Here is a 10,509-nt window from a genome sequence, read left to right on the forward strand (position 1 = left end):
AACCCCAAACCAATCTTTGGAAGGTTTTTAACTTCCCCTTTCCAGGACAGCGCTGCCTCTCGACGGGCAAACCCGAAGTAAGCGCAGGTTTGGGTGGGTTCCTGACATCTGCATTGCCTCTTGATTGGATTAATAGAAATAATTGCACATGGGGTGTAGCATCATTTCACCCAGGCCAGAAGACACTCCACAGCTTCACCCCATAAAACACCCACCCAGGGGATAGAGTGGGGCTTTGGATAGAGCTCGGCTGCTGCTCCGGGCACGGTGAGACCCGGCGGGGCTTCCCGGGACTCCGGGGTGCGGGAACCGGCCTTTGAGCGCCTGAGGATCTTGGGGGCCCAGTCTTCTTCCCGCAGCCCTTTACAGCCCCTCGTCCCCATGAAAATCAAAAGAACAAGGCTAAGGGAGAGGGCTCTAAGCTCCGACACAGCAGGACTGGGTTTAAATCCGGGAAAGATTAACCCTTTGCTGAGCCGGCAAAGCTCGGGCCCGGAGGGGAGCGCTGGGTTTGGAGGCACCGCTCTGATGCCACCTTGCCGGGGAGCAGAGGCGGCTGCGGAGCTCCTGGGCTCGGCAGGGCGGGGATGGGCGCCGTGGCTGGCCGGGGAATGCCTTCGGGTGCCGGGACGGGGGCGATGCGGCAGCAGAGCCCCGGAGATACTGCAGCCTCCCCGGGGTCGGGGTCCGGCCCTGGGGGGACACGGCAGGCCATGGTTGCTATTGCAGGGAGACGGGGGATCCACGAGCGGCCCCCATCCACACCTGGGCACAATTCCCACGGGGATGTGAGGCTGGGGACCGGCCGGGCTGGTGGCGGCAGCCGGGTGAGCCCTGCCTTGCAGTCAAGCGGGGATCAGCCCCGGGAGCGCGACCCACCCACCCCGTGCTTGGGGACCCTGTCCTGGCTTTTGGGGGAGCAGCGCCGGAGCCTCCCGGTGCTGCCGGTGCCGGCCGGGAAAGCCGGGGATGCGGGGGGCAGCGTGGAGCCGAGCACGGTCGGGGCCAAATGCGGGAGCCTCAGCCCGTTCCCCCGGGGCTGCCAGGGCCAAACACCGCAGAGCACCGGGAGCTGCCGGGCTCGGGGCCGCCGATTTCGTTGTGGTGTTCAATGGCCCCAAAGCGCAGCGTTTCCGTCCCAAAACGAGCGCGGGGGCCAGGTGGGGAGCGGGACCATGCCCGAGGGTGCGCCCCGTCCGTGGGACACAGGCGGGGACATTTCTGCCAGTTTCGCTGCTGTTGTGCCGTGCCCGGGGACAGGTGCCCGGGTTTGGGTTTGCCCGGGCCGGGAGGTGCGGGGGCTGAGCCCGTGCGTCTGTGTGTATCCGTGTGTGTATACGTGTGTGTGTGTGTGTGTATGCTCTGTGTGTGTGTGTTTGTGTGTGTGTGTGTGTGTGTGTGTGTGCTCGCCGTGTCCCTCCCTCCCTCCAGCCACCCCACCCCCGGGAGGGGAGGGAAGGAGGAGATGGGAAGGGGGGGCTCCGACGGCTCGCCTCGCTCCGGCAGCCCCAGTCTCTCCGCCAACGTCAGGGAGGTCATTAATAACCAATTAGGAGGGTCAATGAAGCTCATATATAGCCGGGCGGGAGCCGCCGAGCCGAACGGAGCCCAGCCCGCCGCCCACCGCCCGCCGCGCCCGGCCCCGTCGCGCTCGGCCCCGCCGCCTCGCCCCCATGATGGGCTCGGTGCTGCCCGCCGAGGCCCTGGTCCTCAAGCCTGGGCTGAAGCCGCAGGGGCTCTCGCTGGCCGAGGTGATCACCTCCGACATCCTGCACAGCTTCCTCTACGGCCGCTGGAGAAACGTCCTGGGCGAGCAGCTCTTCGAGGAGAAGAGCAGCCCCAAGACCGCCTTCACGGCCGAAGTCTTGGCTCAGTCCTTCTCCGGAGGTGAGTGACCCCCCCCGGGGCCCCCCCCGATCCCCACGGTTTCCCCCATGGGCTCCGGGCCGGCTCCCGGGGCCCGGCGGCGGGATGCGGTCCCGGCGCCCCGCTCTCCCAAGGCGTGGGACTGGGGAAAAAGGGCTTTAAATTCATTTGGTTAACTTGGGCTTGACCTGAGAAAGTTCCCACTTAAACCGCGGGCTGGGGGGGCCGGGGCCGTCCCGCATTCAGCCGCCCGGGACAATATCTTTTCTCTCGCCCCGGCATCGCCGGGGCGTCCCAGCTCCCTTTTCCCCCTCTCGGATTTCTGTTCCTCTCTTAATTTACCATGAAGGCTAATTCCATTTCCATTCACGATATGTCAACCATCTCATCTCCCCATTTTGTAAGAGGAATTCCTGGGCCCTTTTAAACAAGCCCTCGCGCCATTCAGGCACAATGTACCGCTACAGCATTCCTAAAGGACTAATGAATTTAGAATTAGCAATTTCTTTCTAGTTGAGTTTAATGAATGCAGATCACTTTAACAGCATGACAAATTGCTGGATGGGCCGAAATAGACACCATTTAACCTCCTTTCCCAGCCCCGCTCCCTCGCCCAGTCCGGGATGCTTTTCCCAGGTACCTCCTCAATGCCCCGGGGGAACCTTGTACCGCTTTGTGGGAGCCCGGTTGGGCGTTTAAAAGGCTCAGCCCCGGGGTCCGGGCTGGGGCCGGGGTTGGGCGGGGTCCCCGTCGCCGCCCGTTTCCCCCCTCTCCCCTACCCTTGTCCCTTTCTGAGCCATCTCCCCCCTCGCAGAGGTGCAGAAGCTCTCCAGCCTGGTGCTGCCGTCGGAAGTGATAATCGCCCAGAGCTCCATCCCCGGGGAAGGGCTCGGCATCTTCTCCAAGACTTGGATCAAGGCTGGCACAGAGATGGGGCCGTTCACGGGCAGGGTCATCTCCCCCGAACATGTGGACCTGTGCAAGAACAACAACCTCATGTGGGAGGTAACGACCCCCCTGAACCCTGAGCCCGGACTGGTCTGGGGAGAAGCAGGGACGGGGTGATGGGATTGTGTCCCGTGCTCGGGCACCATCGGGCACCATCCTTGTGCCTCAGTTTCCCCATTCATGCAAATATCTAGGCAGGTGGGTTTAGGAACCCCTTGCAGGAGAAGGATGAGCTTTCCCAGCCCTCGGGGTGCAGCCAGCCCCCAGAGGAGCCCTGAAATGCCAGATCATGCCCTGCCCTGCCCTGCCCATCCCATCCCTTTCCTGGTGGAACACCTGACTGGTTGCTGCCTGCACTGGCCACGGTGAGCAAAACCAGCTCTGCCCTGTCCCCTCCTCCCTGCTTTGCCCCAGCCCTGGTGAGGTTAATCCCAAATGAAACTGTGGAGTTCGGGGGATCTGAGATGCCAGGACATTGTGCCCTATTGCACAGCCAATAGAGAGGATATTTCCTATTTTTTTATTTGTTTGACTTAGACTTGCACTTCTTAATTATTATTATAATTTTATGCCTATCAGAAACTTGCCTCATCTTTCCTGGCACCCTGCCAAGCATCTTTCCTGGCCTGGCATGCACTTTCCCCATCCACCCAGGGATTCTCCCGCTCCCACGGCAGCTGCAGGATGCTGAACAGCCCCTTCCTCTGGGGCTGAGCTGCTGGTGGGGCTCTGATGGGAAGGGATATTGAGGAAAGAAGCTGGGTTATCCAGGGAGATAGGGGCTGGCAGGACCAGCCACGCCAGTGAGAGCAGGGCACGTTTCTCAGCCCCGCTGCAGTCCAGCACCACAAAGCAAGGAAGGGTTTGGCATCTCCCGGCTGCTGTCAGGATCTCAGCCCCGAGGCTGTGCTGGCTTTGAGCTTGGTCCCTGTCCAGGGGTTTTATCTCAGAGGCAGGAGGTGGAGGGGCTCAGCCTACAGTGGGCAGCATCCCCACCAAGTGCTCTCTCCCCTCACAGGTCTTCAATGAGGACGGCACAGTGCGGTACTTCATCGACGCCAGCCAGGAGGATCACCGCAGCTGGATGACCTACATCAAATGTGCCCGGAACGAGCAGGAGCAGAACCTCGAGGTGGTCCAGATCGGGAACAGCATCTTCTACAAGGCCATTGAGGTAAGTGGGACTGAAGGGAAACAGGGCATCCGCAATTGAGGAGCAGGGTGGTGGGATCCCCCATCCTACAGACTCCCCCTCCCTTGTTCTTGTTGGTGGGGTGTCTGTGGAAGGGCATGGCAGCTTTTCCATCCTTGGTGCTCAGATCCACCAGCAGACGTAGAAACCACAGGGAAGGGCCGTTGCATTGGCTTCAGGGAGTAGTAAAGGTCCCTTCTCCTCTCTGCCCCCCTTCTGTGGGCTCATGGAGTGATGTGTGTTGAACAGGAGGAGAGTAGATCCTTGTTTGGGGTATGAAGCATGAAAAGAGCTGCAATTCTGGCCCATATGGAGCTTTGGACAAGGACAGGGCTTGGATGCTCTATTGAAAGCGTGGGATTTTGTGCAGAACCTGTTTCTTTATACCAGGGTAAAATCTGGGGGGGTTCTGTGAAACCCAGGTGCTGAGCACAGGGTGTGCCTGACTGCCCTACTTTGCCTGGGCATCACACTCCGGCTGTGCAGGGAGCAGGGAGCCAAGGAGAGGGCAGGCAGTGGTGCTGGTGCAGCTGTGCCTTGGGCTTTACACTGTGGAGAAGGGACTCTTCCTGCCCCCTCGTCCCTGTGCTCTTGTATGAAGTGCTGGTGTGGCACAGGAGCAGGGTCCCAGGGGTGGCACAGACTGCCATGCAGTGGGGTGAAGGCTGGAGGGTACCCACAGCTCCCTACAGGAGACTCTGGGATGGAGGTGGGTGTCTGGCCCCCTGCCATTATTGATGACATATTCATACAAATCACAGTGCCAGAGTGGGGTGATGGTGGGGATCAGCCCTGCTTATGTGCAGCGTCCCCATAACCCAACGCTGCTGAAGGTGGAGAAAGGTGGTGGCTTGGGGAGACGGCCCTGTGCAGCAGCTTTGGCTTAAAGAAGGGACATGTCCCAATCCATCCCAGACCTGCACTGTGGGATTGGCCCCCTCCAGTATTGGGTTCAGAGCCTCACCTGAGGAGCATTTGCAGCCGGGAGAGGGTCCTCAACTGGGAATGACCAGGAATGCCTGCTGGTTCTGTGGGCACGGACAGCTCTCCAGATCTATCCAGACTCCTGCACTGGTGTACAGAGTGCTCCATGGCTTACGGAAATGCTCCGTGGCACAGGACCATAGCCCAACCCTGCGCTGAGCGAGCAGCAGGGCTGGGTTAGGGATTGCTGCCGTGGGGTGGCAAAGGAGAATGGGTGGATAGAAAGAGGATCAGATATTCTCTCCTGCTGCAGGAGAGTCCCGTGTGCCCCCTGGGCTCTGCCACCTTTCCCAAGAGCTTCAAGCACTTCCCTGCTGTTCTCATGTCAGACACCCATCCGCAGGCTTCAGGTGTTTCTAGTTTTAAGACCTGATATTTCTGTGGGCAGCTGTGCCTGTTGTGACAGCACCTTAAGTGCTTTTTACTATTGTTCTTAAATTATAAAAATAAGTAAAATAATTCTAGGTAGCTGTGGTGTAATTAGGAACACAGCTGTGGTTTTTACACGTGCAGGCACGGACGAGGGGATGGGTGAGTGAATATTTGGGTATAGCCATGATCCAGCTGTGGACTTGTTCCTGGGTCTGGAGCAGTGGAGCAGGATGACTTTAATTCTCTTGGCACAAGCAGTGAATTTGAGATGCTGAGAGTGCTGAACCCCAAGTGATGTGTGTGAGGAGGCAGGGATGAAGGGCCCCTGCTGTCACACTGCTCCCCAAGCCTGGCAGGACACGCACACACTGACCCGAATTTAAGTGCTGCCCTGCTCAGCACCACAGGTGTCCATGTGTGGCCACTGTCACCCACCAGTTCTGGTGGCTTCCTCACCTCCTGTTCCCCTGCACAGCCTCCTGCCCATGCCCGCTGTGCCCCTGTAGCAGTGGCACAGTGAGCTGCCCACTTCCTATTGCTCTGCACCCACCCCTGCTGCACCAGGGCTCCAAAAGCATCTCTTCGGATGCCTTTCTCACCTACATGCCAAAAAATCAGATTTATCTGGTGCTTTTTTTTTCCTATATATGTTTGATATTTTAATGCGTTTTGCCCGTTCCTGCCCTTATTTGCTGATTTGTTTTTCCCATCCTCTTTCTCAGCAATACCAAGTTGCTGCTGCTGGAAAATAAAGTGAAGGCAGAAAGTTCTGGCCTTTGATCTGAAGGCCACAAGACTCCTGGGGGGCAATTCGAATTTCCTTTGGGGTGTATGCACATGGATGCTCACTCACTGTTGGCCTGGCTGCAGCAGCTTCAGCAGAATGAAACACACACCCATGTATCTGCACCCATGCAGATTGTTTTATCCTTTCGGCAATATTTTATTTGCTTGTACTAAAACTGACTAATTTTCTCTTAAGAGTAAATAATGCCAAGAAACAGTGTCATCATTTTGGGATGTAAAAGAATAGCGGCTTCCTCTGCCTCCCAAATTTCTCCTCTGCAGCCCAGTGAGGTCTTTATGCAGATGGACAAAGATATTTAGTCAAACTCCTATTGATTTCAGATGCTTAAAATTCAACGTATTTTCAGTGTTGACGTGATTGAACTCAAGATCTGTGTTTCATGTGGATGATGCTTTACTTGGATCTAACATGCTCAGTGTACACAAAACCATCCTCCAAAACCCAGGACATTCCTACTTCTAAATTAGGTTGACAGTAGGGACTGCTAGGGAAAATAAGTATTTTTTTATAAAGTGATATTGTTATTCGTGTTGTTTGAACTGGTCTGAGAGGATCTATCTTCCCAGCCACGGCTGCTGCATGAGGGGAGCCTTGAGCAGCGTTTCCTGGCTGCTCGCCCCGGCCATGCGGGAACATGACAGGATCAGCAGGGACAGGAGAAGTGCCGTCACTTCAGGGAAATGGCAACGTGGATGATGCAAAACCCCTGCCCATGTCCTGTCCTGTCCTTGGGCTGTTGCAGGCACTGCAGCTTTGGTGGGGGATATAAGCACATTTCACACCTGAGCCATTGTCTCTTACAGCAGTTCAGAGCCCTTCTCTGCTCTGCAGGCTGATGAGCCCTTTGCGGGCGGATCTGCATTTCCACCTTCTAAAATCAGTCCCGGCAGGGATGGATGGGAGGTGCTGCCTGTGCCCTGCAGCTGGAGGGTGCTGATGTCTCTGTCCAAAGATAAATGCTCTGCTGGAGCCCTGAGCTGGGGCTCAACTCCCTGCTTTGGTCTCTGACATTCATGCTGATTGTGGCTCCACAAATGGTTTCTTTCTCCATGTCTCTGTGTTTCACCCTGTCCTGGTCTTGCATTGCTGGGACCTCTGGGTCCTGCACTCTGGAGACTACAGGTCTGCCCCTGGGCTCTATAGTTGTCTATTTGCCCATAACACCGTTTGTGTCCCAGCCTGGGGAAGAGCCTGGAGTGGGTTTGTGCTGGTGCTGAGTGGTGCTGAGCTGTGCCACCACCTCCAGTGTTGCATCCTGGGCTGTTCCGTGCCTGCCTGTGGGCGCTGGGGATGGCTGGCATGTCCCAGGTGGCAGCAGGGTCTCACAGAAATGGGGCACACCCAGGATAGGTCTGAATGGATTAGCGCAGGGAGGGATGTCCATTGTCCCTCCCAACAACCCTTTCTTTATCTCTCTAGATGATTCCTCCAGACCAAGAGCTGCTGGTCTGGTACGGGAACTCCCACAACACCTTCCTGGGCATCCCAGGTGTGCCAGGGCTGGAAGAGGAGCAGAAGAAGAACAAACATGGTAGGTAACATCAGAAAGAGCCAAGGACGTAACATCCCTGCCCATTCATCCTGTGCCCACCTCTGAGGCCGTTGGGTGGGCACAAGGCAGGGACATCCCAGGGGTATGTCAGATATCCCAGTTCTCTGCGGACAAGCACAAGGACTATGATCCATATAGCTTGAGCAGGTCCTCAGTAATTCAGGGCAATGCCTACAGGCCAGTTTGCCTGTGGCTGTTGCTGGTGGGGTGTCTGGAAGTCGCTGCCTGACTCAGCCAGGCAGGGAGGAGCAGTGCAGGGTGTGAGTGCAAGGCAGCCCCAACACTCTGTGAAACACCAAGTGCATGCAGCCTCTACATCCCCACTCTGCATTTAAGGGATCTTAATCACCAACACAGCAGGCTTTTCTCTCCTCAGGCTTTTGCTCTCCTCTTGTCTCAGTAGCTCCCTGAGGCACTTCTCTTTGGCACAGCAGAGCTCAGGCTGTGTTTGGAGCCACTTCTGTGCTCCCTGACTCTGCTCCCCGACTCTGCTCCCCACTCTGAGAGAGCCATGTCTGAGCCCAGCAGAGCGAGGGGAGAAGCTGGGACTGGGGCAGGGGCTGGACAGTGTGGCTGGGGGCTCCTGAGAGCTCCTGCACCCACCCCCTCCAGCTCTGCTGCAGCCCAGGGAGGGGAAAATTGGTTTTGTGTCCATCTAGAAGGGATTAATTCAGCTCAGCTTGAATGTTCCCCTTACCTAAATCTGGCTGAGCCCATTCCCAGCACTGGCTGCACCCCAAAATCCTAAGAGCCAACCTGGATGCCAGTCTGCTCAGGATAGGTGACCTCAGCAGCAGGGAGTCAGCAAGAGGGCACTGAGGGCATTCCAGGGCACCCAGCACCAGGGGGACTTGGGGTGGGGTGAGCTGCTGTGCTGGAGGGCAACACCTGACTGTCCCCTGCTGTCCCCAGAGGATTTCCACGCGGTGGAAACGGGGGCCAGCACGACGGGCCGGATGCGCTGCGTCATCTGCCACCGCGGCTTCAACTCCCGCAGCAACCTGCGCTCCCACATGCGCATCCACACCCTGGACAAGCCCTTCGTGTGCCGCTTCTGCAACCGCCGCTTCAGCCAGTCCTCCACCCTCCGCAACCACGTCCGCTTGCACACGGGCGAGCGGCCCTACAAGTGCCAGGTTTGCCAAAGTGCCTATTCCCAGCTCGCAGGGCTGCGGGCGCACCAGAAAAGCGCCCGCCACCGGCCCCCCAACGCCTCCCTGCAGGCCCACTCGCCCGCCCTGCCCGTGCCCCACCCTGCCTCCCTGGCCCATCACATCCCCACCATGGTGCTGTGAAGCCCCGGTGCGGCAGCGGGATTTGGGACAGCAGAGACTGATGCTGAGACATGCAATGAACTGGGAGGATGGCCCTTGACTGAGCTGCTTTGTGTCTCAAAGGAGTGTTGGGTTGTATTTGGGCATCGCTGACTGCGGGGGTTCGGCAGGAGGGGAACCCCCAGCTCTGCAGCTGAGTTGTGAGGGATCGTCCCCAGGGAGATGTGGCACAAGTGTGGCTGGTGGCCCCTGGCATTGGCAGGGGAGAAGGGATGAAGTGGAATGTCCTGTGTGGGTTTGCCAGTGCACTGGGGAAGATTGAGGGAACTGAAATCTGGGCCTGGCTGAGTCATGCCTGGGTTTTACAGATAATTTGGTAGAAAGAAAAATTCCTGTTGTCCGTCCTCCTCTGCTCTAGCAGACACGTGCCCCCATCGAAAGGCTGGCACAGCTCTGATGCGGCCACCCCAGTCACGCCTCTTTGCCTCGGGAGTGGCTTTTGCCCTGGTGGCTCCTTCCAAGGGACACCTTTTCCTCCTTGGGAGCCCTGAAATAATGAACGTTTGCGTTTTCCCATACCCGAGCCCCCTCGGCCTGCCCTGCTCCAGCCCAAGCCCTGTACTGGCATCTGTCACTGCTCCAAGTGATGCTGCGGGCAGAGGGGCCAGGCCACGTGCCACGGGGACACTTTGCCAGCTGGGAATGCCCATCCACAGGCAGGTTTAGGGGGGACCGAGCTCTGCCGAGCTGTGCCTGTTCCAATACTGGCAGCTCTTCTCCCCATCCTTTTTCTCAGCTGTGAAGGAACATTTTGGTTGGAACTGCTACTGCCCTCTGGGGACAGAGAAAACCTGTCTCCGGGCCAGCTCTGTCCCCAAGGACAGCTCTAAGCGCCCTCTGGAGTCCCCACGCTGCGGAGGAGGGCTGTGTATCATAAATCTTAAAAGAAGGTATTCTAATATTAATTATAAATCTAAGATGTGTAAAGTTCTCACAAACCGTGTTTCACTTCCAGAAGAAAACAAACAAAAACAAAACAAACAAAAAAAAAAAATCCCCAAACAACTGTCACTTTAACTTTGTAAATATTTATGTAAACATTATTTACAAGACTTTGATATTATATATTATTCGATTGTATATGTACACAGTGTAAATACATTTGTACCTCTCTTGTATTCTAAATAAAAATTACTTGGAACATTTATCATTTAGAAGAGGGATAGCATGGAGAGCATTATTTTACGTGTCAGGGGAAGAATGTGGGTATTGGGATGAGCGAAGGTCTTAACTAACACAACAGTCTGTGAAGTGAGGAGATGTGGAGTCATCTGTTGGACCAAGACTTGCATCTGGGAGGGGAAAAAACCCCAAGTTTTGGCTAAAGAAGCCCGTTTTTGGGTCTGGACGCTGGGGTGAGTGCTGGCCCACTCTGGAGTGGGTGATCTCTACTGATTCCACCCTGCCAGTCCCTATTCCTGTAAACTTGTACAGTCCCTCTTTGAAGCCACAG

At 56.8% G+C, this 10,509-nt stretch overlaps 1 protein-coding gene across 1 annotated transcript; it reads left to right on the top strand.

Moving 5' to 3' along the window:
* Window positions 1-1,632: 1,632 nt before the first annotated feature.
* PRDM12 (PR/SET domain 12) lies at window positions 1,633-10,384 on the top strand. Its single transcript, XM_066201235.1, has 5 exons — window positions 1,633-1,887; window positions 2,681-2,871; window positions 3,833-3,988; window positions 7,590-7,701; window positions 8,635-10,384. The coding sequence occupies exons 1-5, from the start codon at window positions 1,674-1,676 to the stop codon at window positions 9,015-9,017; spliced, it is 1,056 nt and encodes a 351-aa protein (XP_066057332.1). The 5' UTR covers window positions 1,633-1,673; the 3' UTR covers window positions 9,018-10,384.
* Window positions 10,385-10,509: the final 125 nt, after the last annotated feature.

This window comes from Chamaea fasciata, unplaced genomic scaffold, assembly GCF_029207755.1.
Source record: "Chamaea fasciata isolate MVZ Bird 193981 ecotype frontalis unplaced genomic scaffold, bChaFas1.0.hap1 SCAF_20, whole genome shotgun sequence".
NCBI classification, from domain to species: domain Eukaryota; kingdom Metazoa; phylum Chordata; class Aves; order Passeriformes; family Sylviidae; genus Chamaea; species Chamaea fasciata.

Excerpts from the sequence above, each read along its gene's own strand:
- PRDM12 (XM_066201235.1), top strand. The coding sequence starts at position 1,674 with ATGATGGGCTCGGTGCTGCCCGCCGAGGCCCTGGTCCTCAAGCCTGGG. Across the intron at positions 1,888-2,680 it reads GGCTCAGTCCTTCTCCGGAG|AGGTGCAGAAGCTCTCCAGC; the intron begins GTGAGTGACCCC and ends CCCCCCTCGCAG. Across the intron at positions 3,989-7,589 it reads TCTTCTACAAGGCCATTGAG|ATGATTCCTCCAGACCAAGA; the intron begins GTAAGTGGGACT and ends TTATCTCTCTAG.